Source organism: Mobula hypostoma, chromosome X2, assembly GCF_963921235.1.
Source record: "Mobula hypostoma chromosome X2, sMobHyp1.1, whole genome shotgun sequence".
Classification (NCBI taxonomy): Eukaryota; Metazoa; Chordata; class Chondrichthyes; order Myliobatiformes; family Myliobatidae; genus Mobula; species Mobula hypostoma.
In genome coordinates, this window is record NC_086129.1 from 30,332,303 (window position 1) to 30,349,242 (window position 16,940).

The window sequence follows — 16,940 nt, forward strand, 5'->3', positions numbered from 1 at the left end:
TAAATAAGTAGTGCAAAGAGAGAGGAAAAATGTACTGGGGTAGTGTTCATGGGTTCATTATCCATTCAGAAATCTGATGGCAGAGGGGAAGAAGCTGTTCCTGAAACGTTGGGTGTGTATCTTCAAGCTCCTGTACCTCCTCCTTGATGGTAGCAATGGGAAGAGGGCATCTCCTGGATGGTGGCGGTGCTTAATGATGGATGTTGCCTTTTCCAACCTTTATGTGTCCTCCCTGTGACTTACCTTCCCACCTGGCTTTGCACCATCAGCACACTTGGATACATTACCCTCACTTCCCTCATTTAAATCATTGCTATAGACTGTTGGTGGCTAAGGCTCAAGCAGTGATTCCCGGGGCAGACTCTGGTGTTACCTGTGAACCGATTAGTGAATACTAATACAGAACTTCAGATGAGGGCTCTGCTCAAGTCCTGATCTAATAGAATGAAGCTTGATTCATTCATGTATTTGTTCAAGAAGCATTTGGTGGCATTCGGAAGGTTGAGGGGATCTATTTGAAACTTACCAGACACCAAAAGGCTTGATAGTGCGGACATGGACAGAATACTTCCACGATAAGGTTGTAGGATCTGAGGGCACAGCCACAGAATAAAGTGACATCTCTTTTGAAATGAGATGAGAAGAATTTCTTCAGTAAGAGGATGGTGAATCTGTGCCATGTAGGACAATTCATTGGATGCATTTAAGTCAGAGATTGACACATTCTTGATTGGTTAATTAAGTGGTATGGGGAGAAGGTGGAAGAATGAGGTTGAGAAATAAAATCAGCCGTGATTGAATGGCAGAGCAAACTTGATGGGTCAAATGGCCTAATTCTGCTCCTATTTTCTATCGTCTTGTGAACTGTACAGTAGAACTTAATGCTTAAGGTACCCATTAGAAAAGAAAACAGAAAGATTTGAAACACATCACAAAAGAGTATTTACATCAGTATGTTGTGAATATTGTTATTTGAGTTAAACACAGAAGTCATTGGACACACCAGATCTCTCAATGCACTGTAAAAGTGGTGAAAGCAAATCAGCATCACAACATAATGCATAAATGAACATGTTACAAAATGGAGGATAATCACAAATGATGTTACAAAATGGAAAACTAACTAGGTATTCCAGGATTTGACCACGTTTCATTTCCAGCTTCTCAAAGATAAAACTGATGTTTTCTTACCCGCACTGAGGCAGTGTGAACTGGATACCCAAGGTCGAAGAATACAGGGTTCTTGTTCTTGTTCCAGAACAGAGAACAGATTGTCTGCTTTGTGTCAAAGAGAGACCCTGGAGATATCTATCAGCTGTCCATGCTGTAGAACCATCCCTATATTTGTATAACATCAGGTTGGGTATGGATAAAAATTGTGCATACCCAATTGTTAATATTATTGGCTAGTAGTAAATTGGGATGAATTGGAAAAGTGTAGAATAAATGATTTTTCTCCTCTGTGGAATTGTTTGCTTGAGGCTTTCAGTGACTAAACCTTTGGCACTTGAAATGGACCTGGGTCCCATGTGATTCTTCCATCACTCTTTCCACTAATGGTACCGTAAATTGTTGTTCAATATTTGATGATGTGATTGAGTTCAAATTGTTGGCTAGGTCCTGCTCTTTGAATAATGTTTACTGATTTTTAATACAGACCTATTGGACTGGGATGTGTGGAGCAGAGTTATCAGATTTAATGATGATGCAAAACTTAGAGGTGGAAAGTACAAGATTTCAAAGAGATATGGGCAGACTGGTGAAATGGGTGGAGAGGTCATGGATGAAAATGAATACTGATAAATGCAGTTTTAAGATTTTTGGTATGGGCACGGGAAAGAGGCAATGCAGAATGGAGGGCAAAATTCTAAACAAGCGGTACAAGAACACAGAAATCTGGGGTAGATAGAACATAGAACATTCCAACACAGAAATGGCCACTTGGACCAGAAAGTTGTGTTGACCTATATAAACCTACTCTACGATCAATCTAATCCCTCAATCTATATATGCACAGTCATTGATAGAAGAGTTAGAGAAAGTGATCAGTAAAAGCAAATGAGATTCTCAGCTTTATAAATAGGGCATTGAACTCGAGTGCAAAGAACTTGCACAACTTGTACAAACATAATCACTACCTCAGTTTTGTAAATGAGTATAGTAACACCAGGAGTACTTTGCACTATAATGGGCTTTTTTTGTTTTAATTGCATTTTTTATTGTTTAATTTTCTGTGATTTATTTTCACTTTATGTTTTTCTTGTGAATGTTGTATCTCTCATGCTGTGTGCCTGTTATGTGGTTTTTGAGGAGGATACAAAGAATATCATGGACGAAACGGATATCTAACGAGGGTGTCATGAACAGAGCAAGCACAAAAAGAGAAATAATGTATGAGATCATGAAAGGGCAATGTAAATTAATTGGACATGTGATTAGGAAAGAGGAGTTAGAATGCATGGTAATTATGGGAAAGACTGAAGGGAAGAAAGCAAAAGGAAGGCAGAGACAAATGATGATGGAGACAGTAGCCAGAGAACTGAAAATGAATACCAATGAATTGATCCACTTGACCCAAAACAGGAGTGTTTGGGCCATTGCAGTCAAAGCTCAATCTGGGCACCTGATGACAATGATGATGATGTTACTGCAAGTAAATTTTACGTGAGTAAATATGACCCTAAACTTGGTTTGACGTGCCAGCTTGGCCACAGCCAGAGCACTGGGTTCATTTCTGTGCTTCAAACCTCAGCAAAAATGTAAATTCTTTGTAGGTGGGACAGAAGAGGTTCCCTAAAATCATTCCAGTGATGAAAGATGTCATTTATGTGGATTAACTGGAAAAGCTGAGGAACAGAGAAGGTTGTGAAGGGATTTGATGAAGATGTTTAAAATCATGATGGACCTTGACAGTGAGAGATTATTCCAATGGCAATAGAAATAAACCTTGTTGGTCAGAGGATCAAGAATCAAGACTTGGAAGCACAGAATAAAAGTGATTGGCAAAAGAACAAAAGGTGGCATGAGGGGAAAAAAAGAACATTGAGGTTCAGGAGAATGATTCAATAGAAACAGTCAAAATGGAGCTGGATAGGTATGCGAAAGGAAATGATTTGTCAGGCCATGGAGAGAGGGCAGCGAAGTGAAGCTAACTGGGTTGCTTTTAGATAGAGATGGTATAGGCTTGACCGGCCCAATGGCCTTCTTCCTTGTTTTGATTCTGTGATATTTATCGATCCAACCTCGAATTCAGTGCAACGTAATTGAACTCTGACAATGCATGATTGCCCCGAAAATATGTTTGGGCATCAGAGTAAATTATGATCCAACATCTACAGCAGGAATTAAGTACCTTGATAAGCTCACTGCTCGAGAAATTCCTTTACATAATTCCCTTAAAACAAAACAGAGCAGTGGTGTTGAAAATTAGCATTTCCAGACAATATTGGACATATTTCTGCATGACTTCATGCTCATCTGGAAATTCAACTCCAACCTTGTCAACAGGATTTTTATTTGAACTAGCACATTTTTTTTTCCAGCATAAGATTTCCCCAAGTGACCTCGCAATAGGACACTGCTTATGTCACCAGCATTATTTTCAACCTCACTGGTCTGAAAAACACAGTAATAATTTACTCACTCTGAGACCCCGGAAACTGGCTATTTAAAAGACAGACATTCAAACAGTCTTCACTAAGAGCCGTGACTCGTACAGACTCATGCATGTGCCTGGAATGTGTTGCCTATAGAGTTCAAGGTCAAGGTCATTCTCAGCTTCTTTGTCTCAGGAAAATTCTAGGCTGCTGTTGACAGTGTCTGCTAGATCTCACAACTGCTCACTGCTATATTAGAAGGCTTGCTCCAACTCCATATGCAAGAGTTGCATTTGCTTTTCCTTCACACAGGCAGAGAGAGCAGACTGCTAGTCCAGTAGGCTTCATTAAACTGCAGGTAATTATTATTTGTAGCCTTATCCTTAGAGAAATATTTAGGCAATCTCCTGTCAGGAGCATTTGGCTGTAGCCCTGTGTCAATAGTGCCCTTTCAAAAATGCACTTCTCCCCAGTGTTGACTATTTTTATGGTCTGTCCAGGTCCCTCCAATCTAAAGAATGGATTCTTCAAGTAGCAACACTTCCCTGGATCTAGGAGAGTGCTGATTGAATTGTAGCCTGCCTTTTAAGAGCTGGTTGCCAAGGTTACAGCTGTGAAACTAATGCTGGCATCTGTGAGATCCTGCGTTGGATCTGTTGTTTCACAAGCGCTGAAACTGAGATGGCATGGCATAACTGAGAGAAACCCAACAACATGGTTTTGTGAACCTTGAAGGGCTAAGAAATGATGGACAGGTGGAATAGAGGAATCTGGGTATGCAGGTTCAAAGACCCATAAAGGTGCCAGTGCAGAAAGATAATATGGTTAAGAAGGCAGGTGGAATACTGCCCTTGATTACTCAAGGCATTGAGCACAAGAACAGGGAGATTATGTTCCAATTTTATAAAATGTTAGTCAGACTTCAGCTGGAGTGCTGTGTGTCATTCTGATCACCACATATAACCATATCTGACAGAGCTGGGGTGGGTGCAGAAGAGATTCACCAGGATGTTGCCTGGGATGGAGCATGTAAGTTACGAGGAAACACTGGAGAGCTGAGGACTGTTCTCAATGCAGCAGAGCAGGTTAAGAGAGTTACCTACTGTTTACCCCTCATAAAATTATGAGGATCAATTGGGAGAATAGGGTAGATGCACACGTGGTCAGTTGATGGTGTGGTAAATCGATTGAGGCTCCTACGTCGCAGAGCACTTTTCTGGGGTGCAGGCTTTCGAGGGCACGTTTTTCATCTTGGCCGCCAGTTAAGTTACCCAGCAAGTTACGAACATGACTCAGTAAGAATGTATAATCATACTACTCCACTGTCGTTCTTGCTCTGCACATCATAACAGCCCTTACCAAAGGAGGATTGAGTTCATGGACTTAGGGTAAGGGGTGAGAGATTCAGAGGGGGAATTGAGGGGGGTGCGTTTCTCACCCAGAGAGTGTTGAGTACTTGATGCACACTGGCGGATTAAAATGGTGGAAACAGAGCTAATGACATCATTTCAGAAGTGTTCAGAGACACGATTAAGTCACAGAGATATAGAAGGCCACCAGCCATTTGCAGGAAGATGGGATTAATATGAATGGATGCTCACTGATCACTGTGGAAGTGATGCGACTAAATGGCCTGCCCCCGTGCTGTATTTCTCCATGAGTCTATCAAGTATTATGCTGTTTACTGGATTTTTAAGAATAAATTAGAATGAGAGACAATGTATCTTTAAACCATTAAAATGAGGTTAAAGCAATTTCTAAGCTACTGTCTCATTATATAGGTCATTCTTGTTACATAGTTTATTTACACAACTTGTGGGCAGACTTTTGTCCTTAGCTAATGGTGCTAAACATAACTTATATTAGCAATTGACATTGCACTTAATTTTGGAATAAAATTGGATTTTGGAAGAGTGCAAGGTGTTTTGTTTCACTGACCAAGCATGGTTTAGTTTTCTATTAACCATTTACAGAGAAAACATTAAAAAGAGACACAGAGACATTGAAATGATAGCAAAGGTAATTGCCCAGATATTGCAGTCAGCATCAATTGACAGCACTTGCCACCGATAATGATAATAAATAAGACTTTCCTTACCCTCAGTAATCTTTCCAGTGTCAACTTGAACAGGATGCTGGGAGATTTTCCCACGGCTTGCCCTTTAGCACTATGTTGTTTCTTTAATCATGTCTGTGCCTTAGCTGTAGAGAGATAATTCGATGTGATAGATTAGGGAGATGATTATTTAAAGATAGCAAGTTGATAGCAAGATAACACTGTGTTCCTGCAGTAGAAATCAACAAAATCAAAATGGAAGTTTTATTTAACAATCTAAGCAACAATGAACTGCTCTCTCTACCTACTTACTACATAGCTTTTTTTATCCATGCTATCTCAATTCATATTGCTTTTATTCAGGCCATCAGTAGTTATTGACACTACTAAATTCTGGTCTGGAGTGACCTACTGGTACCACGGAACATTATCTCTGTCACTCAACAAGCCTGGTGACTTAAGGCAGAACCACAAATTGGTTTACTCAAAAGGAGCATCAAAAAAGCTTTAAAAGGCAAATCTTTTAGTTATATTCTGAGGAGTTAATGCTGGTGTGTTCAGAAGTATTATGCACCAGCATGATCATAATTAAATTTTCAAGACTATTTTATTTTAAAGTACTTCTTAAAATAATCAATGTGGAATTTTAACTGGGGAAGGGAAAAAAAGAGGTTGGAATTATTGTTAAAATACTGCTATATCATGAATATAAAATAATGTGTAACTATGTATTAGTTTTGACTGAGGTATCTAATTTAGTTGAAGGTATGTACTCTAGCACACTGTTGCATTGGCCCCCATGCCATTATAGTTCTCCTGTTTTGAAGGTATTTGAGTAAAAACTTTGGGCAGATGGGGTTTGTCAACCATGGTTGGCAGCTCATCTAGGAGGAGGAAAACTCTGATCTCAAACCTCTGCTGCCTTGCGGCTATATATGGGGAAACTTTGGGAGTAAACCTCGAGGAAAAATCTGGAGTTGGAGTCCCTAAGGCAGTCCTACGTTGAGTTCAACATTGACTGGCAACTCCTGCGACGGCACTGGTGCCGAACCATATTGGTCTCTGCCGTTCCTTTGGAGTCATCGGCTGCATGGAGAGGGGGAGCCTGCTGCAGGGGCAACAGCTTGCTCGCCATGTCGTACTGCCATAGTTTCATACTGGCTTGCCTGGACTGCTAGGATGCAATAGATATGGTCGACCCCGATCAACGGTGGGCCTACTTTGAGCAAAAAACATTAGATATCTATGTATTCACAGGATTCACTGGTTCGCAATTACGATTAATAGGGAATGCCAGAAGATACCAAGCAGCAAACGAACTGCATGAAAGCCACATATTCCCATTTAATCTCTATCATGTTAAAACATCTACTGAAATATGAAACTATCTTTTCCATTCTTTAGTTTAAAGTGGAGTTGGGGATGTGGAGCTATAATAGAAGGAATAAAAGGCAAATCTTTCCAGTCGACTTAATTGACTATTGCACTTAGCTGATTTGTGACGTTTTTACTGTTTCATCACTAAAGCTAATAATCAAGTTAAATAAAATGCAAGAAATTAACGTTATATTGTCACCACATATCTGTGGTACCTATAAAGCCTGCCATTGTCGGTTCTTCACTACAGAATCAATTTTCAACTGGCAATGGATGACTTATACTGGCAAGCTGGAATCACACTCTCACAGCCAGGAGAGAGTGCTACACATGCATGCTGCCTATGAGTAACAAGAATGTGATTCTGTCTTTGAAGAATAAATGACTTAAATGCCCAAGCAGGATTGTCCACACATTTGCATTCTACTTCATAAGATCTGTGTTTCAGCATGTTGAATCTGGAACTGGTTCAATGGAGTGAATATAAAAACCTAACGAACACTGCTCTGAAGTTATACTTCAGGAAGCCTAACCGAGATCATCTCATATTGCTGTATTCAGGGTCAGGGCCTGCATTTAACCCCTCACTTAGCCTTCCTCTGAAATATCAACTATCTTGCACGGTGCAATTGTGATAACCAAAATATTTTAAATGCTGTATATAAAAGTTTGTCAAAGTAATTCAAAATTAACCATTCTTCAAATAAAAACTCAGTGCCCAAAATATCACACCACCTTTTATTGTTACTGGGAATTGTATGGTACATAATTTTCTGAAGGCTTGCCTCTGGCAGGAATAATATTTGAGCCCTGCTACCATCATAATTAAATGCACCTTGTTATCCTTTTTTACATTCTCTTTGGTGAAGTTCTGTTTCCACTCGAATGGATGCATAGGAATTTGCAGGGAAAGGTGACTCATAGAATGTCAAAGTCGTTATTGGACTCTTATTTATAGTGTTTCGAACATACTTATAAATAGTGGCTCTGGCAGGTGAGTTAGTTGGAGTTCTATAGGGTACAATAGCCTACATAGCAATGTGCAGACGTTTAACAAAAACGATCATTGTTAGAGAGGACTGATCAAAATCCCAGTAAGTCTTAACGGCATTTGCTATTGGATTAGGGGAGATAAAAGGTTGTCCATAATGATAAACCAAGTGAGGGCTCCGAGTTAAGATTTACTGATTGTATCCTATGTCAATGTCCTTCCTCATTAACGCTGTTACATTCGTAAAGAAAGGGGCCCCGTAGTGCAAAACTCGGAAAGACTGCAATTACTCTCATGACAAACTTAAGCTGCTGGACCCCAGTATTATCGACAAGCACGATAATTGTGAATTTGTGATGTACACGTTCATCAGGCATATCAATGTGTTAGCAATGCACGATAAAGCAAGGGTTAAAAATCACTGCTGGCTCTGGTAGCGAGAGAGTTTAAAATGGATTCAATCCCATACAAATCGCTGCTGCTCAGAACAACCGCTCTCAGCAGACGCCGGGCAGTGATAGCAAATGACTTTATCGCTGCCCGTCGTAACACTATCTTGGAATGTAAGATTTTGTTTTAATCACTGCTGGTTGTTTGTTACTCCAATACTATTGGAGGACTGAATGTGCCAATGATTGTATTTGTGTATAAAGAGAGTGTTTGTTTTGCCTTTTTCCCTATAAAACTATAAACACTTGGAATAATTGACTCCCTGTTGTACAGGAGTCATGGTGAGGCGGAAGGAAGGGATTACCTGCTGTCCATACCAGTGTAACTTCAGTGTGTTGGTCACTGAGGGAGGCGGCTGCCGAGTGACGATGCTGGATGGGAAGGACTTTGTAGCGCTGCTGAGGCAGTAACCGAGAAGGAACGCAGCAGCGTCCAACTGCTTCTTGTCATCTCTCTCCCTCTCTCTGAACACATTTTTTTTGGCTCGGACTGCATTGCATTTACAGCAGCTTGTTTCACCCCCTCCTTTCAAAAAAGAAAATCCTTTTAACAATCTCGACTTTTTTTTTCCCTCTTGTAATCCTCTTGGCGATTTGAGACGCGAAGCAAACCGAGCACTTGTACACAGTTTGGATACAGACAGGCAGATCTATTTTTCAGGGGTTTTGGAACAGATTTATCTTGTTGGATTCCCCCCCCCCCTTTTTTTTGGTCGCTTGGAGTTTTGCCTGCACCAGGTTGCCGTTTGTGGAAGTGCTTTTTTCTTGTGTGTGCTTGCGTTGGAGGCTCAGCTCGGACTCGCTATGCGGCTGTGTGTGGTGTTCTCTCCGGCCAGAATGGGATCTGGCCCCGGCTCTCAACTGACGGGCTTTTACCCCGGCAGGTGGCTCATATTACTCGCGCTCAGGTTACTTTTCCTTGTGCCTGCAGGGGAGCCGGTCGGGCGCAGTGACAGCAACATCCCCAAAGCAATGGACAACGTGACGGTGAGGCAAGGCGAGAACGCCGTTCTCAGGTAGGAGACAACTCCATCCCGCGCATTTCCGACCACGGAACCGTTGTATTAAAATAATTGCATGCAAAGTTTGATACCTTGTCACTTAAATCCTCTCACTGCTTATATTACATATTGTTTCGTCTACTTAAAGTGAGCATTGTATGCGTTTTCATATGTAGTTCTGTAGTCGATTTGCCGGATTAATATTAATGGTTGGGTTTACTGGTGAATCCCATGCAGGGAAGGAAGGGATTATGTGCACGTTAGATAGCTTTCTTTTTCCCAGGAATTCAGCTCCAGTTTTGGGTATTGCTCAGACTTCTTGGGAAGCGCCTCCGGAACAACGGCTGCCCTGTAAAACTGGTATTTTGCTCACTTTATCTTCCAGCTCCTGAATGCGATCGCCGCTGTTTTCCTTTGATGTTAATGATATTAATTAGTTATCCGGAATCGCGGTGTGTATATGTGTGAATCTTCTACCGGTTAGAGTCAGATAATTTATTTACACTTTTCTCACATTCTTGGACAGCGTCCAAAGTGCTGTCTCCCGCCTTATTTGCAACTGCGTTGATGCTTATGGGTTTTCTTAAGTTTCCGGGAGGATAGGTAGTGGGCGGGGTGAGAAAAAATGAAAATACCACCCCCCCCGGCAAGTTTTCCAAAATTATGTTAATGCTTTGAAAGTCTGAACAAGAGGATCGTACTTGAAGAATATCGAGTTATTTCAGTAAAGGAGAAATGCATTTGTGCCTTTTTAAGAGATTTAAGTAATGTTATTTTCTAATGTTATTAGTTCCAAGCCAAAATGTTATTACTGTAATTTATTCTTCGTCAGAGAGAGTTAGTCAGTCGTTAAGTTGTTTGGAAAAGACTGTAGCCCTTTAAATAAAAGCTAAAGCTGTTGTTGTTGTAGTCAGAAATGTTTGGATATCTATCTTTGTGAGAATGGTATCAATAGGCCAATTTGTATATATTGGCTTGCATTATGTAGCCTCAGTGCAGAACACTCCCTCTGTTCACTGTTATTGATTTTATTAATGCAATCCTTCTCAGAACAGCCATATTGACACAGAGGCACCCTTTGAATGATAGTATTTCTGAAAAATTATTATTCTTAATGTTATGTGATAGTAGCAATAGTCGAGACAGCATATAATGTTATTAATGCATCGGCATTGGTTTGAGTATCTCAATATAATTGAGGAAAAGATTTCAAGCTTGTAATTTTAAGTAGTTTATCTGATTCCATTTTCAATAGTTAGTAAGGAACATGGAATTGGTAACTAGATAATTACCATTTAATTTAGCTTTTATTAGGCAGTGTAATATTTATGATTATTTTGTCACTAATATTTAGATTTTTTGACTGGTACAGGGTCTGCGGGGAAATACTGTGATTTTGGTTTTCAGTTTATAAAAAAAGTTACTCCTACATGTAATCTTTATTGATCATAAATGGATTCACAAGGAGTAATATAAACTTGTTTGGTAACTCTGAATATATTCCTTTTACTTAAGAAGGATATTACATCAGATTCAGATTATGTACATGGAAATGCACAGTGAAATGTGTTATTTGTGTTGACAACCAGCACACTCAAGGATGTGCTGGGGGCAGCTGGCAAGTGTCACCACACATTCCAGCACCAGCACATGTCCACAATGTTCATTAGAACAACACAAGCAGCAGCAACAAGAAAACAAAAGCAAATCAAGTCTCTTTTGTACTCACCCATTCACCCATGTGGGTCTCCAATGTCACTTCAAATTGAGACAAACTCAACAATCGTACATAAGCAAAAAGTGGCTCTTTTTGTGGTATCGCACCGTAGGAAAATATTTAAGATGGGAGTTTGTTTTGTCATTGATAATCATTCAAACACTACTAATTTTGCTTGCTTAGGGGTTACAATTCACTTCCAGCAGGATGCAGATTCAGCTGTTCCCACTTTATGCAAACAAAGGATATGGGTAATATATGGTTATTCAATAAATAATTTGTAGGATCTGCTGAGCATTGATGCCCATTTCTATGCATTTCCATCCAAAGATTCCTTGAACAGCTCTGCAGTGTTTCAAAATTGTACATGTAGTTATTGTGGTCACAAAGTCATCTTAGGTACTGCATGCCAATTGGATCACCCTCCCAGCAGAACCCTTCAACACCACAAGGTTATTTCAGATAATTGACTAACATTCTTGTGCATTCAACACATTATGTAAATATCAATTTCATAACAATGGTGGCAGAAATATCATTAATTATGAAATAACCAAATGATAGTTGATCTCTTTCTGAATTGTCTCTGATCTGGTTACACTGTATTGTTTGGTGGAATGCAATTGTCCTTATTTAATGGGACCACTGCAATTCAAGAGAATAGTAGCAATGTTCTCTTTGTTCCACATGTGGATGTCTGATCAAGCTTTGTTAATTCAAGTCGTTGACAAAATTTCAATTGCAGAAACATGAATATCCCATCACATTTTTACCGGCAAATCCAATGGTAAATCATGGGTCTCCAAAGGTCCTTTATTTGCTTCAAAAAAAACTGTCCACTAACCACAACCCAATCACACTGTAAGCAATGGAGGATTACCCTTATGGGTGTTTCTATTACTGACACTAAGCTGCCAAATCTTATTATATTTTGCAGCAGTGTGATGTTAAAGGTGTTGTTGCATGAATATCAATTATCTAATGTGATCTTGCTAAGTGTTTGAGTCCTGAGGTAAAACTTGTTTCAGCATTCTGCCTCAGTCAGGGAACTTTCATGAATTCTTGAGCAGGCTCTATATGAGGAAGCACAAATTAATTCACCTACTGTTTATTTTGCTAAAATTATATTTTGAACTTGGTGAGCATGTTGCATGATTGGCAAATTGCGTGGGTGGATTGCACTGAGACTTCCACTCCAGCAACAGTAACAATTTGAACATGCCCCATAACATTCATCCCTTTCCTTCTCTGGGTTTCCCAGCTGAATTTGAAAAGAAAACAAAAATGCCCCACTTGGAATGCAAAGGAAATTTACAAATTGTAGTAACATTTGGACTATCCTCAGCTGCTTGCAAACCTAGACCTTCGGTAGTTACAATCAAAGTGAAATTGAACTCTTTATTTAGTTTTCAGGAGCACTTCAACTGAGATGGATGAGCAGAATGCATGACCTTCAACAGAATATCTTAAAATGCATGGAATGAGAGAATTTGTAATATTTGTAGTAGAACATGGAAACACTCATCCTGTAGTTGAAAAATATTTTATGAATGTTTATGGTGATAATTAATGTACAACTACAATCATTTACCCATTGGGTAAAATTATGAAACATTTTGCAGAGTTAATAATGAACTGTTTTTGTTTATTTCAGTATTTAGCAATGTAATATCTATATATCATTTGGGAAGATCAGTTTTAGATTTGCTGAGGCTATATGATCACCATCAGTTAACTTCTATATAGAAATTCAAATGAGCAATCTCAGTACATTGGGGAGCAATCTAAAGTTACATTAAAATTGCAAATGTTGGAAATCTGAAACAAAATCAAAATGTTGGAACCTTAGCTTATTAGGCGACATCTGTGGCAGTAGAAACAGTTAACCCCTTCTGACCTGAAATATTAACTGTTTCTTCTTCCATGGATATTGTCTGAGCTGTTGAGTGTCTCTAGCGTTTTCTGTTTGAAAAGCAAATGGGGAAAATAACAATTTTTGTAAGCTCCTAATAGAATTGATGCTGAGATATATCCAAGGATGTGCTGGGACATATTATCAGTGATGTAACTTGGGGTCATCAGGTGCTCTGGGTCTTTCAACATCAGATACTCTCGCCCTGCCAATGTTGATAGGGCCCTGGCTTGTGTCCCAGCAGCATTAGTCCACGGGTCACACCCCTTGACCCAGAGCCATCTGGAGGCTCGCTCAGCAGTCTCTGTGATGGTCCTAATGGCTGCTTTCTTTGCAGCCCCCATAATGCCAAGGAGAGAGTTAGTTAAATAGAAATTGGTAAAATTTAAATCTAATGCACTTAAGTAAAAGGGCCTAACGGGGTGGCATAACTACTAGAACTGCTGCCTCATAGCTCCATTTTCTGGGTTCAATCTTGACCTCTGGTTCTGCCTCTATGGAGTTTATATGTTTTCCTCTTAACTGCATAGGTTTCCTTCCACATTCCACAAATATGTTGGTTTTAAGTTCAAATTTATTATCAAAGTATTTATGTTTTATAAAACCTTGAGATTAATTTTCTTGTAGGCACCCACATAGCAAAGAAATACAATAGAATCCATGAAAAACCAACAAAGACTGACAACATCCAAATAATCCATGCAAATAATAAAAAAAAAATTCTGGTATAAGATGGCACTACTGAAGGTGTGGGACAGCTTACTGGTAGTTCTAGAGGCAAAGAATTTGACTAAAGCATTATTTATAACGACTTTTCTGAAGCAAATTATGGTGAACTGTCGCCGCAGATGGTGGCGAGGCTGGTTCGGGGGATAAGCTGTGCTGGGACATTTTGAGTCACAATGTGTTTGAGCCAGGGGTCACAGATGGAGTTGGCATCACTGCTGGACATGGAGTGAGTGATTTGGAGAGCAGGCAGCGCAGAAGAATTTCGATGCCCATCTACCTTATCCGGCTGCAAAGTTGGATCGCTCAAAACGCCGAGCCAATTTGGTGAGATCGAGAATGGTGTCAAGCTGGGAGGCACAGGCTTATCGTGGCACCAGGGTCCAGGTCCTAGAGCAAGGCACTACTCGATGCTTGGACAATGTAAAATGCCACTCCAGATAGACTGGAAGCCTGAGTCTCAGCACCAGAGGCAAGGGTTGGGCTGATTTTGCTCACACTCCCTCAAATGTTCATTCCTTGCTCGGTGGCGCTGAAGCTGTGAACTAATCTGGCTGCTGTGTATTTTTGCCTCACTGGTGTGATGAACTGAGACTGAAGCTTGGGCCTACTCCAGTGAGAAGTGAGGTAGATGGATGAAATACGTGCAGGCAGGATGGGTTTAGGTGGGGGAATCTTCGCTGGCACGGAGAAGAACACTGGCTTGTTTTCTGCTCTGCTTTAATCTTGCTCGACAGTTTAATCGGCACGAGGTAATGGAGCTGAGCACGGGTACGTTTTCCAATCTTGGGCCTCGATGCAGCATATGTGTGCAGTAATGGCTGCCCCCGTGATAGCTGTACCTGCATTCTCAAGAGTCAAGTTCGCCATATCCTTCAAGAGGTTGCAAAATGGGAATAGTGGAGCTGAGCATGGGTACGTTTTCCAATCCCAAGCCTCAATGCACCACCGGCAAAAACCGTAGCTCTGTTCTTGAAAGTCAAGTTTACCAAATCCTTCAAGAGATTGTAAAATCACGAGTTAGGTGGTTTAGCGGGTTCAGAAATACATTTCTTGAAGGGAGGTTACAGGCGATGGATTGCAGTGATTATAGTTCAGAAGAAGTATATCTCGTAGAGTATCTTGTAGTTGTGTGAACTGCCCACAAAACAGCACCATAGGTCACCAGCACCATCTTGGGTTAGTGGGTAAATAGGCCTTGATGAATTGCCCTTTATATGAATGATGAAATCTGGAGGTGTGGGGGCTTAAGTGATGGGTATGTGACGAGGTTTGGGTAGGATTAGTGTTGAAATGGGAATGATAGTTGGTACAGACTTGGTGGGCTCAAAAGTCTGTTTCTGTGCTGTATCTCGTTGATGACTCTCTCTCCAATTTTATGATGCATTGGTAAGTTTCCTAGGTCTCAGTCTGACTACCAAGTTATTGGTAAGGAATCACGGCCAGGTTATTAGATGAAAAACTTAGGAGGACTGGACCTTATTCAGAGACATGAAAAACCCTACCAAATGGGGAACTTTCATAATTTAAGCAATCCTTAATAAATGGTTGATTTCAGTAATGGTGACCATAAAGCTCACGGATTGTTGTAAGCACCTAGGTGCTTCAATAGTTTCTGTTAAGGAGCTGACTGCATTGTCCTTGGGTTGCAAGTGGCTCCTGAATCTCAGCAATGTGGCTGATGTGATTGTTCTTTTAAAGTGTTTCAGTAAATCATGATGCCCATTGGGGGTTGGTATCTGCACTCATTTCCTGTGATGATTTTATTAAAAAAATAAGTTTCAAATATCATGGGCCTCACCTCAACTAATTTTACTCAGGCTCCTATCTACTAAAACTGAGCAGATGCCTCCAGTCTCAAGTTGCTGAGCACAGGTGTACTCTGGATGGTGTGCGCTTTTAATCCATTCTGACAGATTATTAGACAGTGCTCCAGATAGCTTTGAAATTTAGGAAGCGTGGCCCTCAAAGTTGGCAGAAACGTTTTTGCAAAACAGTTAAAAAAACAGTGAATGTAGATAACATCTCAATTTGCAACACCTGTAAGATTGACTGTTTCACGAGCAGCGCTGGCGAAAGTGACATGTGAAGCGGATGTACTGGTCTGTCATTTTAGTGGATGACAAAATATTATCTCATCACAGGTAGTGTAATGAAACTGCTGTTATTTTTCTGCCTTAGTTTCTTGATTTATATGTGTGACTTGCTACTAGATTAGAAGTAAATCACATTTTTTTTGGAAGACAAATTTTATTGCCCTTTTATTTTTGCATCAGGATTTATCTGTAAGATATTAAAGAAATGTCATGGTAGATTGACACATACTGTAATATGTACTTGTGCAACACACACAAAGTGCTTCAGGAACTCAGCAGCATCTATGGAAATTAATATGGAAACAGTCAACGTTTCGGGCCAAGACTCTTCTTCAGGACTGGAATTGAAGTGGAACATGCCAGAAAATGTGCTTGTGTTGACTGCTGAAGGGAAGTATATGGAAACAGAAACATTTCTAGGCAGGTTTGACTATTTCACTGTCTGAAAGAATACTATTGTGAAAATCAAAAATAATTTGCATATTTGGAAGGACATTTGCAACCACTTACAACCTTCCAAATCTTGTTATATAATATATTTTGCTGAAATATGTTAAAATTGTTATGAGTAGCATGAACCTATGTATGGAATTGTGAAATGTCCATCATTTTTGAGATGTTGTCAAAAAGCCTTATTCCTTGAGTTATTTAAGTTGAACGCTTTCCGGATTTAGCTCAGTTGTGTACATTTATAGCAGTGGCGTCATTATAAAGCATATTGAAGCACTAGATAGAAAGCAGTGCTATAATTAACCACGTTTGGGGTACTGAATTGCCTTTTATATTACGCACCTGTGAGTCACAATTTTTTTCAAGCATTAGGGGCAGACTGTTACAAATTAATGGAAGAAATCTAATATTATCCTTTTCAGAAGGCACTTCAGCATTTAGATCTGCAGTTTTTCCTTTAAAGGAATTGAGGGAAAATTAGTTGCCTATAGGTCTGCAGTTTCATGGTCTGTACACTTAGTGCACTCAATTTAGCAGGCTCTTTGGGACACCTTTTAAAGTTCAAAGTT

At 40.0% G+C, this 16,940-nt stretch overlaps 1 protein-coding gene across 5 annotated transcripts in view; it reads left to right on the plus strand.

Annotated features, from left to right (window-relative positions):
- opcml (opioid binding protein/cell adhesion molecule-like) overlaps positions 1–16,940 on the plus strand; it is a 2,222,745-nt gene that overhangs the window by 1,170,719 nt on the left and 1,035,086 nt on the right. Inside the window, exon 2 of one of the 5 annotated variants that reach the window (XM_063038344.1) lies at positions 9,401–9,485. In XM_063038344.1, the coding sequence (XP_062894414.1) occupies positions 9,401–9,485 (85 nt within the window). Of the gene's footprint in view, positions 1–8,821; positions 9,486–16,940 lie in introns of those variants that run through there. The other 4 variants (XM_063038342.1, XM_063038343.1, XM_063038346.1 and 1 more) reach the window with 4 other exon arrangements.